This window comes from Halichoeres trimaculatus, unplaced genomic scaffold (assembly GCF_033239565.1).
Source record: "Halichoeres trimaculatus isolate MK-OKI-2021-1 unplaced genomic scaffold, fHalTri1.1 fHalTri1_scaffold_23, whole genome shotgun sequence".
NCBI classification, from domain to species: Eukaryota; Metazoa; Chordata; class Actinopteri; order Labriformes; family Labridae; genus Halichoeres; species Halichoeres trimaculatus.
Window position 1 is genome coordinate 8,162,547 of NW_027437201.1, and position 25,290 is coordinate 8,187,836.

At 40.2% G+C, this 25,290-nt stretch overlaps 1 protein-coding gene across 2 annotated transcripts in view; it reads left to right on the forward strand.

The window, feature by feature from the left end:
- plce1 (phospholipase C, epsilon 1) overlaps positions 1 to 25,290 on the forward strand; it is a 98,644-nt gene that overhangs the window by 70,307 nt on the left and 3,047 nt on the right. The window contains exons 10-43 of one of the 2 annotated variants that reach the window (XM_074663465.1): positions 2,886 to 3,031; positions 3,132 to 3,279; positions 3,367 to 3,477; positions 3,571 to 3,680; positions 3,779 to 3,895; positions 5,940 to 6,068; positions 6,153 to 6,289; positions 6,627 to 6,733; positions 6,841 to 6,965; positions 7,325 to 7,469; positions 7,701 to 7,865; positions 8,505 to 8,619; positions 8,714 to 8,873; positions 8,962 to 9,084; positions 10,069 to 10,205; positions 10,293 to 10,531; positions 10,645 to 10,706; positions 10,800 to 10,965; positions 11,057 to 11,164; positions 11,565 to 11,681; positions 13,521 to 13,679; positions 14,005 to 14,140; positions 14,370 to 14,411; positions 18,773 to 18,891; positions 19,048 to 19,165; positions 20,010 to 20,147; positions 20,629 to 20,919; positions 21,023 to 21,186; positions 22,254 to 22,515; positions 22,597 to 22,715; positions 23,836 to 23,964; positions 24,051 to 24,242; positions 24,389 to 24,583; positions 24,680 to 24,892. In XM_074663465.1, coding sequence (XP_074519566.1) covers positions 2,886 to 3,031; positions 3,132 to 3,279; positions 3,367 to 3,477; positions 3,571 to 3,680; positions 3,779 to 3,895; positions 5,940 to 6,068; positions 6,153 to 6,289; positions 6,627 to 6,733; positions 6,841 to 6,965; positions 7,325 to 7,469; positions 7,701 to 7,865; positions 8,505 to 8,619; positions 8,714 to 8,873; positions 8,962 to 9,084; positions 10,069 to 10,205; positions 10,293 to 10,531; positions 10,645 to 10,706; positions 10,800 to 10,965; positions 11,057 to 11,164; positions 11,565 to 11,681; positions 13,521 to 13,679; positions 14,005 to 14,140; positions 14,370 to 14,411; positions 18,773 to 18,891; positions 19,048 to 19,165; positions 20,010 to 20,147; positions 20,629 to 20,919; positions 21,023 to 21,186; positions 22,254 to 22,515; positions 22,597 to 22,715; positions 23,836 to 23,964; positions 24,051 to 24,242; positions 24,389 to 24,583; positions 24,680 to 24,892 — 4,944 coding nt within the window. The remainder of the gene's footprint in view (positions 1 to 2,885; positions 3,032 to 3,131; positions 3,280 to 3,366; positions 3,478 to 3,570; positions 3,681 to 3,778; positions 3,896 to 5,939; positions 6,069 to 6,152; positions 6,290 to 6,626; positions 6,734 to 6,840; positions 6,966 to 7,324; positions 7,470 to 7,700; positions 7,866 to 8,504; positions 8,620 to 8,713; positions 8,874 to 8,961; positions 9,085 to 10,068; positions 10,206 to 10,292; positions 10,532 to 10,644; positions 10,707 to 10,799; positions 10,966 to 11,056; positions 11,165 to 11,564; positions 11,682 to 13,520; positions 13,680 to 14,004; positions 14,141 to 14,369; positions 14,412 to 18,772; positions 18,892 to 19,047; positions 19,166 to 20,009; positions 20,148 to 20,628; positions 20,920 to 21,022; positions 21,187 to 22,253; positions 22,516 to 22,596; positions 22,716 to 23,835; positions 23,965 to 24,050; positions 24,243 to 24,388; positions 24,584 to 24,679; positions 24,893 to 25,290) is intronic. The other variant, XM_074663466.1, reaches the window with a different exon arrangement.

A 25,290-nucleotide genomic window follows, 5' to 3' on the forward strand; every position in this document is an offset into this window, starting at 1 on the left:
TGTATGTGCCTGAAGTTGATATGTGAGGATCTATGTCCTCATACCTTGTGTAGGTATGTAAGGTCCATATTTTGCTCATAGGGAGGGGATTGGTGTATGTGCTGTGTATGTTTTTTGTGCTTGCTTCCCTCTGGATCAGAAAAAAACAGTTTTAGAAACATATCTTTTAAGAGGTTTATCAGGCTGTGATTGAAAGAAAACAACCTCAAACAAAGCTCTACATATTCTTTACCTGTTTGTGTGTATACATGGATGTGCGTGTGTGTCTGTGGCTTTATTTAGGCCCTGTTAAGTCCGGCTGTGGTAGGCTTACAGAGCCTTACATAACCCAGTAATAGATCTCTGAGCCTGGGGGATGTTTTCACTGCCTGCAAGGGGGTTAGGGAGTTTCAGTGAGTGTGAGCTTTATGTTATTACATTCATGAGGCTCTAACACACAGATACACATATACACTTGTGGGCAGTCCCATTGAAATCAGATATATTCCAGCACTGTGTGTTAGTTTCTGTGTGTCAGTTGCAGAGAATGTGAGAGGAAGCTGACCCTGATGCCTATCTTTTTCCTCCATGTCTTTCTCGAGCACTTGAGGGCAGTCAGCACAGAGATAGAGTGCAGCTGATAGATATCTGATCTCGTTCTTTCTTCTGTGTGTCTGTCTGTGTGTGGCCAGCTGGCATGGTCCTGTGCATACATCACCACTTGAGACTTGAGCGCACCATACCAGAATCGAAAAGCATGCCATTAGCAGGACTAGGACCACACACAACACAGAGTTTCATCTGACCGTCGCTTGACTTGGCTGTGGATCTTGTCTGCTGTTTGCTGTGTATTGACACTTTAATTAACAACTTTGTTGCACACCAAAAAACTTAAACATCATCCTGTCGCTTGGTGCATTGAGTCAGCCTTCATGTGAACTTTATGTGTCCTACCAGAGAGGAGGAGACATGTCATGGTGCAGCAAGTTGTGCAAGTACCCAGGGTTATACAACTTCAGAGCAAACACTTTTGACAGCGTTATTTAAAGCTCCTGTGAGGGGCTTTTCACCGGTTGTAAAACAACCTGAAAAAGATACTGATGCCTTCAAAAAACAAACAAGACAACTAACAATGAAATTGATACTTGAAGCACTTTTACTGCTTAAAACCACCATGCTGTTAACGCATTCTGATTTATTGCTGAAACAGCATTTATGGGTGTTCATTTTTAACATTTGGTCAACAGAGGGAGCCAAAATCAAGACAGAGACAAAGTTCCTTACAGGAGCACAAAAATTTGTCCATTTTACATCATCTGGATTTGTCCATATTGAGTGAAAAAATGAAAAAATACAACCTGAGAGTCACTGCTAACTATTGGCCGAATACTGTAGACGTACACTGTAAACCCCAAAGTTCAAATTACTCAATTGGATTAAGCTATTCAAACTTAAATGTGTTAACAAGTTGAACATACTCAAATGTCTGAGTTTTCAGTGTTGAAACTGATGATTTCTGAGTAGATTTAACTTTTGTTACTGTTCAAGTTAGCGCAACTTAAAATCATCAGTTTGTGACTGCATCTTGTAACAGTGAGTGAGGAGGGGACGCAGTGGAAATGAGATTCTGCTGTACTTCTAGACATGCAGGAGTGGCACAGGTTCTCTGTGCTCCACATGACATGGACTGTTTGTCTGTGTGTCTCAGAATTGACCAGCTGTCTGTGCTCCTTGTGGCATCAATCAGCTGTTCATGCTTTATGTAGTGTGGACTGACTGTGTCAAAAATAAATAAATATATCTTTTTACACTTAGTTTTAAAATGAGCTTAAATTGCATGATAGTCCAGCCAAAAATTAATTTATTAAAATATTTACCATTAGGCACACACTGCATAAGTCAAAAGGTACAAGACCCCATGCCATGGAGCACAGACCACCAGTCAGTGCCATGGTGCACAGACAACCTGTGCCCCTTAAAGAACAATATTTCAATGTACAGCAGGGTCTCATATCTACTGCCTTCCCTCCTCATGGTTACTATAGTTACGAAGTTAGAGCTGATTTTTGTTGTGACGGTGTTTGTAACCATGAGTGAGGATGGAACTCTGTGGATATGAGACCTAGCTGAACTTAAAAATGTTTTTAATTTAGTTGTTCCGATCTGCTTCAATTTTTGTAGCATTACATTTACTTAATTCATAAGGCAAATTTATTGATATCACATCTTTCAGTTTTGAGTAATGTCAACTTATTATGTTTTACAGTTATATGCAACATTTGTTACACATTACTTAATATTCTAATTTGTAACAAATAAGCATCAGGTTTATTTGATCAAAGACATTCAGTAAAATTATTTTCCATAATTATCATAACTGCTTAAGATGTTGAGTTAAATGGAATCATTTTGTTACTCTTTTTTTTTTTAAAGGTAACTGGTTTACAAGCATTTTTCAAGTAATCTCAACTTATCTGGGTTTACAGTGTAAGGAGGTACAGATGCATTTAATGGCCGGGGAAAATTGTTGTCTGCTAGTTAAATGCGATAAACAACATTCATATTTTAGTTTTTCCCTGAAAAATTTTCTCTTACCTCATTCTTTATTTTAATTTTTAGTCACAGTTCCTCTCAGAACATACTATCCTAATTTAATTGTAAAAGGAGAGCCAGAGTTAGATGCTCCACAGACACTAATAAAAGCAACTGGAAAGCTACATTTTAAAGATGCGAAAATAGCCTCATGACTGATATGATTTTTGATTATTAACATTTATTTGAATACTCAAAAATCATGACTTAGCCCCTTGAGATACAGCTTGTCTGTGTTAATGAAAGGTTGTGTTAGTTACTGAGCCATTTCCCTTGATTCCTCTGAATTTGTTGCTCTAACTCTGTTCCCACAGGTGAGTTCATGGGTGACGTGGCTGATCCTGACAGCAGGATCCATGGAGGAGAAGAGGGAAGTTTTCTCCTACCTGGTTCATGTTGCCAAATGCTGTTGGAACATGGGAAACTACAATGGTGTAATGGAGTTCCTGGCAGGACTCAGGTCTTAAGACACACACAGACAATACACACTTTCTATTCCAACAGATGTACAAAAGTTACCTTTATTACCCTGACTTACATTTTAGTTTTTCTTCATCAAGGTCTCGCAAGGTGCTGAAGATGTGGCAGTTCATGGACCAATCAGACATCGAGACCATGAGGAGCCTGAAGGACGCCATGGCTCAGCACGAGTCTTCTGCTGAGTACAAGAAAGTGGTGACAAGAGCTCTTAACATCCCAGGATGCAAGGTTGTGTGTTTATTCATATGGAATGAATTAATAACACAATGATTTTACAGTCAGAGCTTAATGAGGTGTGTTTTCACTCTCTGACAGGTGGTACCGTTCTGTGGGGTTTTCCTGAAGGAACTCAGTGACGCACTGGATGGCACGGCAAGCATCATCAGCCTCAAACCCCCTCTGGATAACTCAGAAGACTCCATAGAGGTAGAGGAAATAAGCTGACATAAAACCATCCAATAGAATTGACCAAAGTCGTGAGACTCGGACATAATCCTGCTTTGTGTTTTCTGTCTCTAGTTTGTGTCGGACTACAGTGGCCAGCACAACTTTTTGACGCGTTCTGGTTCAGACGGTCTACATGTACAAGAAAAGGAGGCGACTGTCAGCAACATCCTTCAGATTATCAGGTACAAGCCAAGCTAGTTATGCAAAAACAATTCTCTGATCTCTTGTTTCCCTGCTCTCTGCTCCATTCAGACTTTCTTCCACTTTCGATTCTTCTCAGATCCTGTAATCGCAGTTTGGAGGCAGAGGATCCAGATGATGCATCCACCAGCCCTTCCTCTACTGGCCCCTCGCTTTCATCCAGAAACAACTCCTTCAGGGACCGCTGTCGTAATCAGTCAGTAGCATTATTTCATTCCACATGTTTCTTAAATTTGAAAAAGATCTCTATTTTGTAGCAACTCATACCAAATTGCAGCATAGCAGTCTCTTTAGTGAAGAGTATCTTGTTAAATGAAACAGCAAAGGGGAGAATATTTTCTGTCATAGTGTCATGAACCCACTCAACTGAAGAATGATCTCTGAGTGTGGGGGGTGTTGAGTGAGTTATGAATGTGTTAATGAAACACAGGGCAGCATCAGATGGCACATCATTGTGCAAACTGCAAATGTTTCCTTTTTACTTATTTCACTAATTTTAACCATTAGTTTTAAGATATGTTTGTAAAGATGTTTAAAATTAAAATGTTTTCAAATTTTCATCAAAAAATATCAGTCCATGTAAATGACTTTGGGCTGCCAATGATTTAATTTTTAAAGAGCTGTTTATCTATGAATTTCAATAGTTATAAGTGCTTCATTTTTTACTTTAATTAATTTGGCACAAAGTGCTTTTTACTTCTGACCATTCAGCTGATAAAATTTGACATTGAGAGGTGCAATGGTGTTATGATAGTTTATCAGTTAGACAGCACAAAGCAGGAAGACTCTGCAGCAGCTTCCCTACGGTGCCCCTAAAGGTACAAAAAAACTTGCTTTAAAAAAAGACACAAATTTCAGACCTTGATCACATCAGAATGAAAGTGTTAATGCAGCCTGTGTATGTAAAACATGTCTTATTATTTTACTTTTTAAACACCCTTTTTATTTAACATGTTTATATTGACCACCTACCTGTGCTATTCTTAAAGTTGCTTTGCACAGCTTCAGGTATCAGAAAGGAAACAGGTATGGACTGGTTAAAATTTTTGAAAACGTCATGATATATTTGTTGTGTTTTTAAATAATATAAATAAAGATTGAGCTTCCTTTGCTGTAAAACGGTCAGTTTCCAAATGTTATTTTTATTTTTTTCCCATGCACGGACAAAGTTAAAGTTAATTTATTCCTCCTATCAGAAGTCTCTGAATATTACAATAGCTCGTGTCCCTCACCTCTGAAAAAATAAAGATAAAATCCACATACAGAGAAACCCCTTTATTCTCCTATAATAATCATAATAATAAGGAAGTAAAATGATTTTAATTGAACATGATTTCTTTGGTCCTTAACTTCTTCATACCCTCTCTGACTGAGCAGATATTGTTCTGTTTCGTGTCACAGCGCAGGTTGTCTTTCATAAACACTGGTACGAGATAATGGCTTTGTGCAGGAACACATTTGCAGATTGTTATTGTGATGAGGTGATGTTAGCGTAAACGTCGGTGTCAGAGAGAAAAAAGATAACAGGTTAGCTTCCTGTCAGAGCAGGAAGGAACAGAGCTCTGGTACTTTTCAGCACGCTGCTGGCAGGTAACTCGGACAGAGAAAACTTAATTTATTGCAAGCACGGCCTGTGGTGTTTCTGTTAAGGAAACCTGGATGATCGTATGTGTTCCTAGACTGTTTTCTCTGAGGTTATTTCCATGTGAAAGCTCAGGATAAAAACTCTACACTGGAATGCAGATAAATATTATTTTTCTTACTCAAAGAGGTTTAGGAATTCTGCTCTGTGTTTCTGATCTTTTCCGCTGGTATCTTCTTTTTGCTATCTGTCTTCATCTTTCTGAGAAGCTTTTCCCTTTTCTCTCATCTTTTCTAGTTCACATTCATTTAGGACAGCAGCAGATTCAAACCGTGTCCTGTAAGTGGTTATAGGGGTTTTGAATGTTGATGCTCACTTCATCGAGTTTGTGGTTTTCGTTTCAGTAGAAGCTTGTCTGGTAGTGAAGAATGTGCAAGGACAAATGCATGATGAAAATTTGCATGTTTATCTATTGTGCTACGGAGCGGAGTATGTTTAATTTTCACCAAAATCAAAGTGCAAAATAACCTCATCTGATCACATCACCACCTGTTGCATTTTGTATGTAAATCCATCGGCAGATTCCAGTTGAAATCAGAGAATTCAAAAACTTAAATCCAAACACAGCATTTTTTCTTAACTTCCTTTCCACATTCAGGTTCATGGTGGGAGACTTGTCGGATTCAGAGGGCGACTTGTCATCTGAGTCTTTAGTGAAGGAGGTGGAGTTTCAGGGAACCGAAGAGACACACAGAGCTTTCAGCCATGGCACTGAGCTCATCCCCTGGTGAGAAACACACACACACTGATGTACATAAACATACTTCCATACTTAAACACGTTCAACACTTACTGTATTTTCTTTCACAAGGTACGTGTTATCACTGCAGCCAGATGTTCACCAGTTTCTGCTGCAGGGAGCCACGGTGATTCACTACGACCAAGACAGCCACCTCACAGCTCGCTGCTTCTTGCGACTGCAACCTGACAACACCACAATCACATGGGGTAAATGAGCACAGAGAGGAACATTAAACACACCTGTACAGCATGTAACTTAAAAGAGAAGATGTATCCTCTTCTTAGAACAAGACTTTGAAATTAACAAATCCACTAAAAGATGCTTGCTTTCTTGTTTTGCTTGGGGTTTATGTTTTCCATGATGTTAAAAAAATCCATCCTGTTTCAGTTTTAAGCTCTGAACATCTTATAAAAATGTGAAGCCACAAGCAGCAAGCGCCTTTGCTTTTGTTGTACCTACAGGTTGTAAACTGGTTGTTAAAGTTCAATTTCCTGTGCCATTACTGCTTTTCAAACATGTCGTAAATGTGTGTGTTTATTGCAGGTAAGCCTCAGAGTGGAGGAGCGTCTCCCTCAGAGCCACCTGTGGGGTTAGGACAGGCTGTGGTGGCAGGACTGACAGAGGGGCTACTGGACTTGGGAATTGTGAAGGTGTGTTGGAAACAAAAAGGATCATTAACAGGATGTGACCTGAAACCTTTGTTGTGCTGGAAATGATACAATAGTATTTTTAACACAGTGATAACTGTAATTTGCAGGCTGTGTTCCTGGGTCATCAGGGAGTGGATGTCCACACTGTAAGTTTGCAGAACAAGCTGAGCCAGATGACAGTCGAGGAGAACGGTCTTAGCCTCCTTTATGGCCTCAGTACGACAGACAACAGGTTTGCTCCACTTAACTTCACAAACTTCACAAGCCCTCTGCTTTGAAATCCACTTTTTGGACGAATTATTATAATAAAATAAATAACAATAAAAACAAAAAAGTACAATAAAAACTTAAATAAAACAGCAAACTTAAGAGAACATATACAAATCTAGAATAACAAGCAAATAAATTAAATATGAAATAGGAAATAAATAACAAAATACAGTGAAAAAAAGTAAAAAAAAAACAAAAACAAAAGATTCAGTAACAAACATAAAACTCAAAAATAAATTCAAACAACAAAAATGATTTTAAAAAATGAAATAACAAACTGCAATTGAATATCTTGAATTTTTTTTGAAACTTCTTTTTTAGACTTTTGCACTTTGTGGCCCCAAACTACACTGCCCAAATGCTTCATAAGGGCCTGTCAGAGTTGGTGAATGCAACCAGGAAATTGAAGAAGTTTCCTGACCAGAGGCTGCAGTGGCTGAGGAGGCAGTATGTCAGTTTATATCAGGTAAAATCTGAGCTCTACTGTATTTTCTTGGTTGTTTTCTGAATGTAAAAATCTTAACCTTTACATCACTGATCATTTTTACATGAAGCTACTTTCCCATCTTGATTTAGCTCATTTTATATGGAATACAAAATCTTAGAAACTTAAGGAGAAATTGGATAATTGAGTGGTTTTATTTCCTGGATGAGTCAAACGAATAAAGACATTATTGCTTAATTTGTGTCTCTGTAGGAGGACTGCAGGTACGAGGGCCCTACGCTGGCTCATGCCATTGAGCTTTTTGGTGGACGCCGCTGGAACATGGGTATAGGTGGAGTGGAGAAACCAGCACCCCAGAAAAACAGTCCCCTGAGCATCAATGAAAAAGTCAAGAAGAAAAAGAAGGTCCTTGTCAGGGTCAGTACATGCACAACTTCCTTTTTTTACATTTTCAGTAGAAAAACTGAAATCTGAGCATGTGCTGTGTCTTATTTATGAAAAATAATGTTTAATGTAAAAAATGTTTATCAGACTTAATATGAGCCACATTTACCTGACAAGTCCAGAAAAATAGATGCTTAAAGACAAAAAGGGTGTCTGAGTTGCTTGTAAAGAGTAAAATAACAGCCATTGGCATAATGAAAAAAAAAGCAAAAAGAATATCTTAATACAAGACATTTAAAAGGCATGTTTCCTTCCCAATTCTGGCATCAATTTTAACTTTTGAATTCTTCAAATGGGACATTATCCTGGACATGTCAGGTGAATATGGTTCATGTTAAATCTTATCTTATTCAAGACATTTTTTACCAAAAATAAGACACAAGAACTTCCTTATATTTCACTTTATGCAGTGTACAGCCTCACAAAGACTGAATTCAGAGTAAAGAATTGATTTAAGTTGTAAAGGACTACCTAGGTTTTGCAATTTAAAATTGTTTTGATAAAGATGGTTTTAGGTGGAACACACTTTGCTTTCAGCATGTCTCTGTAAAATTCTACTGTTCAGTGTGGACCTGCGTTTAACCATTTTTTGTGTGTAAAAATGTCACACAGGGAGACAGTGGGGATGCAACAGATGACGAGATGGTTTCTAGAAAAACACGGAGCTGCAAGGAGGGACTGTACCGAAATGGGCCAGAGTCTGATAGCATCGACCAAGATGATCCAGGTTACTCACTTTTCCAGATCTGGTCAAGATATTTAGAAAATAGAGGGTAATTCCTCATCATTTATTCTCCTGTTCCTCTTCTGTGCCTCCATAGACGACAGCTTCCCTGGCCCCTTTTCCCTCTCATCCAATAAAAGCTCTGGATTGCTTGCGTCTTCTTCTTCCTCCTCCTCTTCCTCAAGCATGGCGGGGACCAACCAGTCCCGCCCACAGTCCTCTCCGGTTCTCTCCGGGAATGCAAAGTCACAGCCAGGGTAGGTTGTGTTTTCTGTCACAGAACCTGGAGGTGGCTCCTCAAACCCAGACTAATCCTCCTTTTCTCTTCTTCTCTGTTTCTTGAAGATCTTGGAACAGCAGGTCGTGGCACGGTCGAGGTAAAGGCTGTTTCAAAAGCTTCCAGAATCTCATGATGTCGGACAGTACGATGAGCTTCATTGAGTTTGTGGAGCTCTTCAAGTCGTTTAGGTATCAACAAAATGTGTCCTTCATTTTCACAAGTTTTTTTTGCCATAATTCTGAAGCAGCAACAAAAGAGTGGAGTAAACCATAAGCTGTATAAGGAATAGACACATTCACAGTTTCATTATCACTTATTTGCTTCTTTCAGTTGACCTAGCGAGAAGCCACTAGCCTTCTTGCTAACAGCTACAGCTGCCCATATACTCTCGTTCTAGCTTTTCAGACAAAATTAAATTTTGAACATTTCACCCAGCCACACTGAAACACTGATCAAACACATTTTCAGTCAGTATCAGGTATTCACTGGTGGTTTGAGTCAGTGAGGTTTAATTACAGACATTCTGTTCATTGTGTCCACATCACTCCCCTTTGTTACATAAGTATTGTTCACATATCAGTAGCAGTGGAGACAGTGCTGATAAAACAAATTCTTTCATTCCTTGCACATTTCCAAAGGATTCCCGTCTCTATTTAAGTCAGCTTCTGTAATAATTTTCTCTGTCGAATAACAGAGAACTATGTTTTGCCTCGATAAGTGATGGATTATTCTCATTCCAGTCCCAGTGCTCCCACATTTCTTAGATTGCAGCACATCATCTCGTGGGCTGCTCTCCAGTTTCCTTCACCATTCATCTCTTACTTGGCTAACAGCATGCAGGGAAGATTGAGCTGCAATACTTCACCTAATCAACTATTAAACATCCTTATTTTTGACTGAGATGGTCCCAAAGAGGTTTTGTTTAAGGAAACTGAGACAGACCACTGATCATTGATTGGATTTGAAGTTTAACCAGTGAGTCTCATTTTGAATTAAAAAAAAAAATATCTGATGATTTCTCTTATCAGTGGTGATGCTTTTCAATCTTTCTCTGCTAGTAAAATGAAAACTTCAAAATACCTCTTTCTTTAGTCTGACCTTTGATGTAATGCGATAACATCCACGCAGACTAAAATGTGACTGAATCCCTCTCCGTCTTGTTTCCTCCACAGTATCCGAAGCAGGAAGGACTTAAAGGAGCTGTTTGACACCTTTGCTGTTCACTGCAGCCGATCAGGTCCAGAGTCTGCTCCTCTTTACACCAACCTGAGCATAGATGATAAAGACACAGGGCTGCAGCCAGACCTCGGTAAAAATACACTGTAGCATTTATAATCATAAGTAGATATCAGTCAAAATCATGCACATAAACACTACTTCTTCCTCTTTTGTTTAGACTTATTAACCCGCAATGGTTCCGATCTTGGCCTGTTTATCCGGACGCGGCAGCAGATGTCTGACAACCAGAAGCAGATCTCTGATGCAATAGCTGCAGCCAGCATTGTGACCAATGGGACCGGGGTGGAAAACTCTTCTTTGGGTGTGCTGGGCTTGGCTATTCCTCAACTGAACGACTTCCTGGTCAACTGTCAGAGAGAGCACCTCAGCTATGATGAAATTCTCAGCATAATACAGGTCAGAAAATGAAGTGCAGACAAAACCAAAACAAGGAACGCAGTTTTCTTTTTATGTTGAATGAGAAATGGAGGGAAATGTTTTGATTGTGTTGTTTTTATTATATTTTGCAGAAATTTGAGCCCTCATCCACCATGAGACAAATGGGATGGATGTCATTTGAAGGTTTCGCCAGGTAGAGTGAAAGTTTTAGATATCTGAAACTATTTGTTGAAACAAGGGATTGCACAATTTAACTTTTATCTATCCATTCCTCACTTCTTACCAGGTTTCTTATGGATAAGGACAACTTTGCCTCCCGCATTGAGGAATCCCAGATGAACCCAGAGGAGCTGCAGTACCCTCTGTCCTACTACTACATCGAGTCTTCTCATAACACCTACCTGACAGGTCATCAGCTCAAAGGAGAATCCTCTGTAGAGCTTTACAGTCAGGTAACTATATTATATTTCAAACCCCACTCCCTTTATATTAAATATTTCTGTGCTGTATTTCAATGTTTGATCATTAAATTTAACTTTTCAGGTGCTGCTGCAAGGATGTAGGAGCGTGGAGCTTGACTGCTGGGATGGAGACGACGGCATGCCTGTGATTTATCACGGACACACACTCACTACCAAGATTCCCTTCAAGGTCAGCAGTGTGTATGACTATGGCGTTATGCACTGACACAGAATGGTTTCATAACAAAGCCACATCCCCAGAAAATAATTCAATCAAATCAAACAATCTTTGTTTATACAGCCCCAATTAAAACCATGTTATCTCAATGATGTTTAATTTTTACTTTAAAAAGTTCATGCAAGAATTTCATCTGCTCCGTAAACCAAACAAATGTGGTTTAGTCACCGCAGAGATAGCCATCAGTTTCCATTATCTCATATAATCAGATTCCTCAAATGCTACCCTCGTAATTCATGCGGCCTCTACGGGCTGTTCCTGTTAATCTAATGGGTTTGAATAAAGATAGATCGACTGTAATTTGACTGAATGTACCATCCCTGAGATATGAGTCTTTCCCATGATCCTCCAGGATGTGGTGGAAGCTGTCAACCGCTCTGCTTTTGTCAATTCGGACATGCCGGTCATCCTGTCCATTGAGAACCACTGCTCTTTACCGCAGCAGCGCAAGATGGCTGAAATCTTTAAGGTATGACACCTGATTTATGCTTTTCATGTAATCAATTTGTAGCTGATGCTATAGGTGTGTATTTTGAGGAGGCCTAAAAGTGTGGATGCTGATTTAAAGGGGATGTGAGGAAGTTTCTAAGTGATGTTCAAAAAGTTTTCCTTCTAGATACATGCCTGATCATAATCCATACGTTAAAACAAGAATATCAATGCCAAAACATGTTATATCCAAACTTCTACTTCTTTGCTTTTCGATTGGATCAAGCAGGACTGGATTGGTTAAATTGGTCAAAGTCTCTATGACAACACCACGCCAGCTGACAAAGTTTTTAAGTGAGAAGAGAGATCTGTTTCTTTCTCTGCTAAAAACAATATTTGGAATTAGTTTTATTGCGATGGTGGACACTGGAGCCTAACTGTCAGACAGAAAAATGACAGAGGAGCAGAAGAAAGATAAACAGGAGAGTGATACAGAGGCTAAACTGTTTGTGCTAATGTTCATTCCAGCCCACATGCAGCAGTTATTCTGCAGTGGTCTGTTCAAACTTGAGAGTCTATCAATAAAATGAAGAGTGGGGTTATGTTATCTCTGATTGGTAGATGACTAGCAGGACATAGCTAACGTTACACAGTACGGACATGTCTTACAGCATCAGGTTGTGGGTGGCGCTACACATGTGCGGCTACTAACCTGTGGTACAAACTTACGTTTGCTTGTTGTGTTTCAAACCACAGCGCTACATAACTGCTGATACCGTAACTTGATGCGTTGTGCTAAGTTGTCTTGAACAAAAAAAATTGTTCCGATCCAGTCTTCATTTCCAATGCAAAGACGTGCCTTACTACAACTAGGGATGGGTACCAAATTAGGCACTTTTATAGTTAGTGACTGAATTCTGTCAAAAGTACCAGGTACCAAAAAACCAAAAGGTACCATGTTTAGGTACCTAAATGCATCCTTGTGACTTTGAGGGGGTGGAAGAGTAGGTGATTTTCCATGCTGGACATGAACACAGCATTGCAAGTTTTTATATAAAAAAATAAATATGTTAAATTAGAAAATGTTTGAATTTTATTATTGAACAAATCGATATTTTTACCACATAAACACAAAAAAAGTACAGAAAAATTGGTACCATTGAGCACCGGTACCGATTGCCAGGCACCTGGCATCGGTAGTGTATCATTTCAAATGTGAAAGGTGCCCATCCCTGGTTACAACTTGCGTTGTCACTACAGTGTACATGCCATCCTGGGCCAAAAGGAGGCACTGCAGTCCAATTAAAACAGATCCTACTCACAGCACATTAAAATGACAGACTACTATCACTGATTTAGATTCAGAAAATAACTTATATTTTTCACATACAACAAAGGAAAATTTCTCACTGTCTTAAAAGTATTACTCCTCTCTGCTCAGATATCTTCTGCTGTTGGCATTTGAACTCTCAGCCCCCCGCCTGCTATTCTAATCTTAAGGCTACAACTTTCCCTTTCTTCTTCTTTTTTTGGGATATAGTCTCAAAGACCGAAATATCTGGGCACACCAGACGACGCATCATGGAATATCATCTTGCTTTTATGTAACAAAAACTTTCTTGCGTCCTCTCCTCCCTGGAGACGGACTTCTTCTGTGCAGCCTGATAAAGAAAAGTCTTTCATGTTCAAACGGCTCCATCCCTCCAGCCAGCTTATGTCACTGCAGGCTTGTTTATTTGAAAAGTTGTTTTGTGTTGATAAAAGCTCTTTGATTCTCCTCTCCCCCTTTCACTTGACATTCTGCTCCCATTATCGGACATGTCTTGTTGATGTCTGTGCATCATTTTGGAGTTTTCATGTGTTTCTTTTGGTCCATCAGACGGTGTGCGGTGAACGTCTGGTGACGCGCTTCCTCTTTGAAAGCGACTTCAGTGACGACCCTCACCTGCCGTCGCCGCTGCAGCTGCGGGGGAGAATCCTCCTCAAGAACAAGAAGCTGAAAGCTCACCAGGCGCCTGTCGACATCCTCAAACAGAAGGTTAAGAAAAAAGACAGGCACTTTGTTCACACATTTCCAACAATCCATAATTTATATTTCCTCATTAGCAGTCCTTTAAATTGCTTCTTAGGTAGCATCAACTCATGCAGTATTCAACACTTTGCTTTCACCCATAAATAAAAGATGCTAATGTGCTGAAATGTAAACACAATTTCACACAGTTTATGACACAGGAAGAAAGTGCTTCTGCATAAACATGACAGATTCACGGCCGATGAGAGACAGAAAAGAAATTCCACATCAGCATTTTTTTCCCTTGCACATTTATTCAACACATGGATGTACTGTTTTTTTTTTTCCTTAGGCTCATCAGCTGGCCCACATGCAGGCCCAGGCCAGTAATGGGTCACCAGGCGTTAGCTCACCAAGCAACACCACCAATGAGGAAGAAGAGGAGGAAGAGGACGAGTATGACTATGACTACGAGTCACTTTCAGATGGTAAAGAAAACTGAAATCAATTTAATTTTAAGAACCTCAAATGCAGAAAAACTGACGCTGAAGTTGAAGGATCCACAATATTTCCATAAAAACAAATACTTTTGAACCAGATCTTTCTTTCCTGACTTTATTCTTTCTGTCTGTTTTTTAACACTTAAGTCTTTCTTTATGTTTACTCTTTATTCTCACTTCCTCTTTCCTGTTTTTCCTTCCTTCCTTTTTCTATCAGCTGATGTCCTCACAGCCTCTACTGCCTCGTATGGCCTTGAAGGTAAATGCCTGGCTCTCTCCATGTGCCAGTGTTTCCATCTGCTTTTGTTTTGCTGTGGTATTTAGTGCCTCTGCGAACAAAACTTGAAAGTATCTTTAGTTTAATCTTATATTGTTTGATACAGTAACAAATGTCACAATTAAGCCTCTACCGCAGCAGAATAAACAGAGAGGAAACACTGGTGTGTAGACGTGCACAAGTGATCTGCATTGTTGCTGTAGACTCACTCCTGTATGTGCCTGCACATTACAAAAAGCTGCAAGCTTTCTGCGAAATATTAGGATGTAATCTGCTGTTTGAGGTTAAGACTTAACCGTTTCAGTCCCAAAGCTTTGGTTATTACTGAAAACTAAACCCTAAGACTTCTGATAAAAGACCCCAAATTGAGGTAGAGGATTAAAAACAAACAATAGTTAACATTATTAAAGCTTTTCATGTTGCTTGTTGCGTTCCCTAAAGACTGTTATGGTATAATGGGAGTAACAACAACACTAAAGGTGTAGCCCCTGAAAGACAAGCATACACAGCCAAAAGCCCAATAACTGCCTTCCTCCCCAACCTGGAGAGGGGGATTTAAGCTTCCCTGTATTTAAACATGGATATAAAGTAAATGCTGATGCAGATTTCCAATATATTTGCAACTAGTCATAAGATGTGAAAATCCCTGGAATCACTGTTCTAAAAATTGCCCAAGATCTTAAGGAGACCTGCTGAAATGATGAGGTCATCACATGAAGACACCAAGGTTTTCCCATTACTCTGCCCCTGACAGGCCTACATACAGCTAACCAATCAGAGTGAAGGGGGTTTTTGGAGCAGGGAGCCTTAAGGGGTCGTTTACACGACAACAGGTTTAGGGTGAAACACAAAAGTTTTGTTATGTTTCAGCCTCGCGTTTACACAGAAACAATGTTTCAGCCGACCCAAAACGCAAACTTTTGAAAACAGCCTACAGAGTGGGACTTTTCATGACACTGTTGCCGCGTAAACATTAAGCTGGCGTTTTCAGTGGAAATGCTGAGGTCACGTTCCACTTCCCGCAAGTGCATTCAACAGAACAACAGTGCCGTTGTTAGGATTGTCGGGAACTACCATGTTGTGCTTGTGCTGCTTAATCTGCTGTATCTGCTGACTGTCTTTCAACAAAATGTGCATCTGTCACTCCACTTTTGCATTTAGTATTTAATACACCAGATAATCAGCTCAACTCTCCTTCGGTGGAGATCTACCAAAAGCGTCTTCTGGACAAGACAGTTATAGCGCCGACTTCAGCACTTTCAGTCCTGTGTTGTTTCCGTGTAAACAGAGATTTCTTTCACTGAGTTTTCACCGCGTTTTAGCGTTTTCAGATGAAACTTTGTCGTGTAAAAGGTGCCTTAAAGAGACAGTAGCTTTAAACAACTGTTTCAGACAGAGGCTAAAATAAGTGTTTTCTTAAACACAATTTGCAAGATAACTTGAACTTGGGGTGAAATACTCACAATTATCACTTATTAATCATAAAATTTTATAGTTTATGAAACCATGAGTGCTTGTTTCATTGCTATTTTATTTATTTTAAGGATCTCACAATAAATACAGAGAAAATACAGCTTGCTTCAGTAAGTTCTGTATGCAACGATACATGACATCATCAATATTCACACCATGTATTCATCATCTACTGTCATTCCATAAGAATCCCATCAGCATGAACGCTTTGTAGGAGTTACATCAGATTTTTAAGTGAGCTTGTGTCTTGCTTGTGATTCGCCGGCTTGTTTGATGCTGTTCTCAGATTTCCTGCTCAACAATCTTTGCTCAGGTCTGTCCAGCTACCTTACAAATCGTGACAAGAGAAAAAAAAATCACTCCATCGTTTCTGTTGGTGTTCTGATTCTCAGCTGTCTTCATGATTCCTCTTCCTACCACAGACACATCACCTCCCCTCCCTCCTCCCTCCATACCGTATTTGTATACTGTGACCTAGCCAGTGGCTGGGCAGGCTCATCAGGGAAACAAAACAAAGCCATCTGGTTTCTCAGGCCCCACGCTGCCCCGGCACTAAACAACAGACCAGGGGAAACTACCCTTCCCCGGTCCCAGACCCAGATCTGCTCTCCCTGAATCCCCTTGCCCTCTAATAGTCCCTGTCAGTGAAGTTGCCGCTCGCAGAAGTTTCAAAAACTATTCCCATGATCTACACCTCATGGTAGTGGCATCCTTTTAAGAAGGGAAAAAATCATCCATGGTTTAACTGCATCCATGCACTGCCCCAGTTCACACAAACAAATCACAAACAAAGCAGCGCCATCATGTCCCAGTTAAACGGCGCATCTTTACGTCCCAGCCTGCTGCAGCTCAGACTCCTGATGACTAACTCCTGACACTTGGGGTCAAAGCTGTTTCAAAGGGAGTGATTCCGGGAGTCGGTAGCCAAACAATTCTGCTGTGATTAGAGCTTCTACATTTTTAAGCTGATATGTTTAGTCAAATATTTTTGGCAGGGATGAACGTGCGTAGGAGTACAGACAGATCTCCCTACTTCTACTCCCGTTTACAGTAAATAGAAACTGAGTTTAAATGAGGGGGGTTTGTGAGCTTCTGCCTAGAGGTTTACTCAGCGGATGTGCAAGGACTGTGAAATATATAGAAAAGTTCTTTCTTTCTTGATTTTTTTCTTTTTTTTTCTATATGGAGGATTGCTGTTAACTGTATGTTGTTAACATGCACGTTATGTTATTGATATGTGATAGTTTAGTGGCCAATAGGCCAGTTTACATAAAATAACATCAATTTGATGGATGGTGAACGACAGGTTAATTGTTTGATAAAAGAGCGTTGTTTTACTTTGAACACAAAATCTGTTTTTGTTAATCATGATTTACAGACTCACTTATTAACTCTCCAACCACAGTTGAAATTATTTATTTGAGGTAGACATGCACTGATCGATCGGGTGGCCCACAAGTTGGTGCCGATTTCCTTAATTTGCGGGGATCGGTGGTCGGCCCATCCTCACATATGGAACTGATCTTATATTCCTCCAGGAAGGTCTGACAGCCAGCCATTGTTGCTTTTTGCTCCGAGACCTAAAACTCAGGACACTTTATTGGTTAAGTTAAAACAGAGATTTTTTTGTTTTACGTATTGTTCAGTGATTTTCAATAAGATAAGATTGGACCCTTGAAGGTATATGCTGTCAGTTATAAAAATTAAAATATGAAAATCAGTATCATCCCAAATCGTTATCGACAGGTCAGGCTTTTTAAAGATCAGTGATTGGCCAGAAAATTGTGATTGTTGCACCCCTAATCTGAGGTCAAATCTGTTCACAGAGGTTATAATTAGTTAATAAAGAAGACACATTTTATAACACAGCCGCAGATGTTGCTGGTGTTTCAGTGTAAAGTGTGACCCTGTTAAGTGGTGACTGTCCGCTGACAGTGACTGACATGTTCGACTAAAAGTCACCACTAAGTATAGTACTCTTTGCTTGAAAACACCTGCAGCTCTGTAACAGTCAGAACTCAGTAAAAGTGGACTCCATGGTATAGTATTGTTTTTGACAACTGACCACAGAACAACGTTTTTATGCTGCTTACAGTTTTAACTTCTTGTTTAAAGAACAATAACTCGTCTGAATGAATGGGGCTAAAGGCAGCTTGCCAAAATGTGCGTGCATATTTTTGATGATGTCAACTGTAAATTAGTCCATAGAATACATTTTGATATTTGTCAAGTACCTTTGTGGCAAATATGCTTTGAGTACTTTAACTGCTTTAGCTGCTGGATTGATGTTACGCTCCAACTTTGTCAGGCAACGAAAAACCTTCTTTCATAAAAAATTTTATATTACAAAAAGATGCCAGATGCTAAGTTTACTGCTTTTACATATAGAGTTTTAGGAAGTAAAAACATTGTATATCTAGTCATCACTGCAAAAAGTGAAATCTACACAAGTGTTTTTGTCTAAAGAAGACATTTTTCTGGACTCATTGGGCAACTGTACCTTACACTAAGTCTAACAAGTATTTATACCCCAACAAAAAATAAATAAACATGTGCTCTGAATTTTGCTGAAAGTTTATTTTTACTGCCTCACAAAGCTGATAGATTAGAGCTAATGTGAGGGATGTTTACATACTCAAACATGTTGTGTAGATCAGATGTCGTCTTAAAGAGAGGTGTGTTTTGAAGGGAGTTGCTTAACTTGTAGGAATGTCAACCTGTCACAGCAAAGGTCACACTGCAGCTGCAGCCTCTCTCCTGTTTCCTCTCACCAATACATCAATGGGTTTTTTTTGCATTTTGTCTATGAATCTAAATGAAGTAGTTTATTTATCACTGATGATACTCACTGTTTTTGTTTTTCTATGCAGACAACATCCTGGAAGACAAGCCAGAGGGGAAGAGTCCAGCAGACAAAGAAGAGCAACCTGCTGATGAAATACCCAAGAGGATGAAGAAGTCGGATAGCGCCACGCAAAGCAAAGGAAAGGTAGGAAATAGTTATGAGACGCACATTGTATAGACTAGAATTTAACGCTTGCTCTTTATGTAGGAAAGAGCAACTAAAGTGCTGCATATGCTACAAGTTTCCATCTCACCGAGTAATAACCCTTTTCTCTACCTTCACTGTCTTCGTGCATGCTAGGTGTTTGACATGGAGCTGGGTGAGGAGTTTTATCTTCCCCAGAACAAGAAGGAGAGTCGACAGATTGCCCAGGAGCTGTCCGACCTCATCATCTACTGTCAGGCTGTCAAATTCCCTGGTGAGGGTTCGCAGTGCGTTCTTCCCTGAGTCCTTCATTCAGATTCTTTCTCTGTAAAAATATCTTAAACCTCTATTCACTCTAATCCACTCCCGAGGTCAGACCTCTCTCTTCTTTTTTTTCATTGATGGACATTTAATACCTCACTGTTACACTCCGTTCCTCTCCCACACAGGACACCCACTAAGATGAAGATTCTTTTTGTTCCCCATGGGAAAGATATGATTAGTCCCCAAGCCGCCCCACTTTTTTCCTTTTTGTGCCTCCATAAAAGTTCTCATAATACATCTTCACTGGGTTCTCTTTTTTCTTTTACTGCATTCATCTCAAATGTTTCTATTTTAGTCCCTCAAATATCTACCTCTTATCTTGCCTCTGGAGTTTTCTTCTCTCTGTCTTTTGCAACATTTACTCTTATAAGCTGTCTGTGTTTCCTCAGTTATTTTTATTTGTTTACTGTTTCCAGGGACAGCAGGCTGGTCACTGCTGCCAGCCGTACAAAGCAGATGGAGATCAACTAAACTAGGACAAATATTCCTTAAAAAAATCCTCATTCAGAAAATGAATGGCACATTTTATAATATCAGATATATTTTAAAAAGGGGACATTAATCTGACATCAACAAGTGCGTCCTGATCGGTGTCTGGCTGGGTAAAGACCAACTTCCTCATTATGACAGAAAGCGACCACATTTAGAGAAAATGAGTTCTGGATTTTGAGAAACAAATTGGGAGGGAAGCTGATGTAATGAGCACGATGTCTCCAGTCTGTCTGCGTCACATTATTGACCACTTTTCTTCGTCTGCCTCCTGTGTGTGTGTGTGTATGTGCATGGGAACACAGGCCTGTCCACACTGTCTCCGGCCGGCTCTGGCAGAGGGAAGGACCGTGGAAAGAGCAGGAAGTCCATATTTGGCACCGCTCCGGCTCGCTGTAGCACAACTGGGGAGGTGGTGACCCAGAGCCGCACCCCTGGGAAAGGTAACCGATGTTTTTTTTTGTCTTTTTTTTTCCCACATCTGTTGTAAATTGTTGAAATTAATTTTTAGGATGTCATTAAAAGTAAAATACTGAATTGAAATAATTTGATATTTTGGAGTAGATTCAGAAATGAAGAGGTGCAGAATCTAACTGAAACAGAGGATTTAAGTAAATTGAAATTCATAAACTGAAGATTGGCAGAGTTCTTTTTGTTTTAGAAAACATTATAGTTTCTGATCCAATCTTACCCTCAAGTTTGAAAACATGAAATTAGAATTCAAAGGCATCAACATTAAAAAGTCACACAAACACAGCCTGAAACCAAACCCCTCAACTCAAACTTCAAAAAACATTACATTGAAATTCTTTTCTCTGTTTATCAGGAATAAACAAAGTCTTTATGCCCACAAAGGTCAAACGCTGACCAATAAATAGATTTTGTAGCCTTTCAAATGTCTTTCTCCCTCCGTCCCTCCTCTAGGTGGCGCTGAGCGGCTAAGCTGGGAGGAGCAGCAGACGTCTCCCATCCTGAACCCCCCCACCTCTCTCAGCGCCATCATCCGCACGCCCAAGTGCTACCACATCTCCTCCGTCAACGAGAACGCGGCCAAGCGCCTGTGCCGTCGTTACTCGCAGAAGCTGATCCAGCACACGGTGTGCCAGCTGCTGAGGACTTACCCAGCAGCCACCAGGATCGACTCCACTAACCCTAACCCTCTGCTCTTCTGGCTGCACGGGATCCAGCTGGTGGCGCTCAACTACCAGACTGACGGTGAGGAGAACGTGAAGAAAACTACAACAGCAAAGTCATGGTTTAAAAAGTTTGTGTTTATCTTTTTATTTATTATTTAATGATTTCTGACATCCCTCCACAGACCTGCCCATGCAGCTGAACACCGCTCTGTTTGAGGCCAACGGCGGCTGTGGCTACGTCCTGAAGCCGCCTGTGCTTTGGGACCGCAGCTGTCCGCTCTATCAGCAGTTTTGTCCCATGGAAAGAGACATGGAGAAAATGAGCCCTGCAGTCTACTCTCTTACCGTGAGTATGGATGACAAATATGAAAGGAGGAGGATCCATCAGGATTTTTCTGCGTTTTATTCTAACATCTCTAGATTCACACCTTTAGTCTAGTCTAAATTATAGATTCCTGGAAGCTGAGAGTATTTTCTGCCTTAGAAGGTGCTAACTGTCTAACTATAGATTAAAAAAAGCGAAAAGGAAGTTACTTCTTTGGCCTGTAGTCTGTCCTGTTTCACAGACCTACACAGATATAAGCTGAAACATTAACAATTTTTTTAAAAGTGCTTCAATTAACTGCAAGTTGTGTTTGGACAGTTTGATTGATTTTATTTTACAGTATTTGCAGCCATTATTTGACAGTCGTACAGGCCACCCTGTTAAATTTTAACAGCACTGAATGATAACAGAACCCCATAAAAGCTCTGCTTTACTGCGCATCCAGTTTTGACATAAATCATCCCTCTGTCCGCGCTGACTTCATCGTACTGTCTGTGTGTGAGAATTAATGCTGGTAACAAAGGTGTGTTCTGATCTTCATTAACTATTTTCAGTGTGCTGTTTGGGAAGCAGATATTTTATTGCACAAGAAATGAAACTAGTGAAGACAGACAAGAGTTTTTCTAATTTCCCGTAGAAGTCCCACATTGTAAGTCTAAACCCTGTTGACATGAAGAGCTTTGGGGGTTTTGGCAGGTATGCCATGAAGACCTGTGAGTCACTAACGTTCTGGTTTACAAAGGAACTCTACAAAAATTCCATGATTGCTAATATTTTTGTCTTTATCTTTTAACATTTATAATCATCTGCAAGATTCAGACTTTCCACTCCAAAGCTCTGCACGCAACATGAGCACAGGTCTGTTAAAGCCATCAGTTTGAACAGATGGATGATCTCACACTTATAAAACCTGTGTGAGTGTATGTAGAGACAGAGACTGGGAGAGGGTGAAACTGAGTCTGCTGGCTGGTCAGAGTGACCTAACTCACTGATATTTGGCCCTTTTAATGCTTTAAATAACAAAAGGTTTTATCTTCTGACAGAGAACCTTGTAAAAACAATCTTAACCATGAGCGTTTTTCTCCCAGGTTGTCTCGGGGCAGAACGTTTGTCCTGGAAACAGTGCTGGCAGCCCCTGCCTGGAGGTGGACGTTCTAGGCATGCCTATTGACAGCTGCCACTTCCGCACCAAGCCCATCCACCGTAACACCCTCAACCCCATGTGGAGCGAGCACTTTACGTTCAGCGTGCACTGCGAGGACATGTGCTTCCTGCGCTTTGCTGTCGTGGAGAACAACAGTTCTCAGATTACGGCTCAGAGGACTCTGCCTCTGAAGGCTCTGAAGCAGGGTATGAGCTCCAGACGTACCCACTGAAATGTATTTCATCAGTGAATTTACAGTAAAATATATTTCTTCTGTGCTGTTTCAGGTTATAGACACGTCCAATTGAGAACACAACATAATGAACCACTGGAGGTTTCAAGCCTGTTTATCTTCAGCCGCAGGACAGAGGAAAGTCCTACAGGAGGCGCTACTCCCTCATCAATGGTAAGACGTGTCAACCTCCCAAATCTAAGGATAGGATACTGAAATGAGACATTAAAAAACAACAATCCTGCTGTAAACTGCTGAGGTGCAACGATTATACTGAACAACAGTGTTACACAAGAAAGAATTAGAGGAACATTTTTCTAGATGAAATTTCATAACAAATGTGGTCAGAATCAAAGTCAGAATTACTTATTTAATTACTGGAGGAAATTTGATAAATGTGGTCATTTACTGGTTGAGAAATTTACGGAAAATTTGAAATGCCTTTGGCAATAAACTATAAAAAATAGTTTGAAAACTCAGTTAGCTTGAAAGTATCACACGTATTGAAACTGTCTGCTTTCTGAACATTTTTTAAATTAGCATGTTTTGTTTTTTTTTTAAAAAAACTAATAATGCTCTAAAAATCATTTTATAATAAATGAAGATTTTTCATAAATTGATAACATTAGACTACCTACTAGTATATATTAAAGTTTGAGTGAGCACAGCCTTTAGCAACTACCAGCACTACATTGCAACATGCATATACCTCTATGCCTTTATTAAAGAAGGGGTATTGTGCTTTATTTAAAAGGCTTTTTGCATGATTTACTGATCCAAAAAAATCCCTATTTTTCTCACTCTGGTATTTAAAAACATTTATTTTATCCTCCACTTCCTTTAAGCTGCTGTCTCTTTAAGGCTTCCTGCTCCATAAACCCCCTTCTCTCTGATTGGCCAGAGAGAAGGGGGTTTGACCAAACTTTGGTGTGGGAGGTCATGAACCAGTTGTGAGATCCTTTTGGAATGACCTCATCATTTTAGCAAGTCTTGTGATGTTCCCCCTATCATTTCATGCTTGCTTTTTTTTTTTTTTTTTGAACAACAGACCATTTTGAGCAGTTTATGGACAGATTCTGGGATTTTTGCAACATATGAATAAGTAGCAGTTTGAAAATTGGCACATTTTGATATGGACATCTAGCATTGTTACATTCCATGGTAAAAAACAGGAGAAAGCATTAAAGCCCCTCTTTGAAGTAAACAAATGTGATACTTTTCTCCCACTATTTAATACATGTTTTGTAGAGTTGGAAGAATACTTAAAATGATTTCTCCTCCTGCTCTTTCTCAGTTGTTCAGCTCAGAGGAGAAGCGTGCGTCATTGCAGCAGAAGGTGACAGTGTACGGAGCGCCGGGTCCTGAGCCCTTCACTGTGTTCAGTGTCACAGAACAGACGACGGCCAAACAGCTGCTGGACATGGTTTGTAGCTCCACACTGTCCAACATGCACTGAGGTTTCTGTTTATCTTTTTATCTAACATGATTTCTCCTCTCACCGCCTCACAGATCTTAGAAGGAAACCCCTCAGAGTACTCCCTGTGCGAGGAGAGGATTCCTCTTTTGAAGGAGCGCAGCGAGGTCAAGCGCAGTGCCCAGCATCGTCCTCTGGCGCCTGAGGAGGAGGTGGTGAGGCTGGTCTCGAGCTGGAACACAGAGGAGGGATATGTGGGGAGGATCTGCCTCAAAACCAGAGAGGAGGTATGAATATCACCTTCAGACCCTTTCTTAAAGTGAAGTCCAACACTGGACAATTTTGTGTATGACGCAGGCTGTGGCTCCCCCTTGTGGCTGTAACTTTAATTTCTTCTTGAGCTCTTTTGCATATTTTGACACTCTTTGTTCAGTTCCTGCAGAGCCTAAACGAGAAGACCACAGTGCTGGAGGGGGAAGAGGAGGTGACTGTTGGAGGCAGAGAAGGAGCAGGAGGAGCAGCAGAGGATGATATGTTCTTAGTTCAGGTCCATGAAGTTTCACCTGAACAGCCTCACACTGTGATCAAGGCTCCACGCTACAGCACAGCTCAGGACATCATACAGCAGGTGAGGGTCATCCAAACATGCTCCTGCATATCCTTATCTTTACTTTTTCTTAAATTTGCAGTATTTGATTCTTCCGTGCTCTCTGTCTCTGCCCAGACTTTGTCAAAGGCCAAGTACTCCTGCAGTATCCTGTCCAATCCCAACCCATGTGACTACGCCTTGATGGAAGAAGTGACGAAGGATGCTGGCACTAAGAAATCCTCCGCTGCCAAGCCCATGCAGCGCGTGCTGCTCGATTATGAGTGCGTCTACCAAGCTCAGAGCCGCTGGCGGGGCGCGGGGAAATTCATTCTAAAGCTCAAAGAGCAGGTAGCACAACTCGCCGTGATTGATTTCCAGTGCTAGAAGCTTTTATATTTCTATGCTACGCCTCTTTTTTTTTTACGTCTAATAAAAAAGCTGTGCATGATGGTGTGTTTTTGTAGTTATGATTGTGTAAGATGTTGATTTTAAGCTGCTTTCACTAACTTCTGAACTAAAAAAGTTCAACATTACGCATGCAAGTTTATGAATGTGTATTTTCTTCACTCATCTCTGTTTTCATGATTTTAACTTCTGCATGATGAACTGTGCCTTTAACATTTGCTTCTGTTTTTTGTGCAACATTTTTAGTGTTTGTTTATCACAATGTGTTATTTATTTATTTATTAACCCTTTTTAAATTTGAAGTCTTATGTGCTGATGTCTGTATATGAATCAGTTTTTAA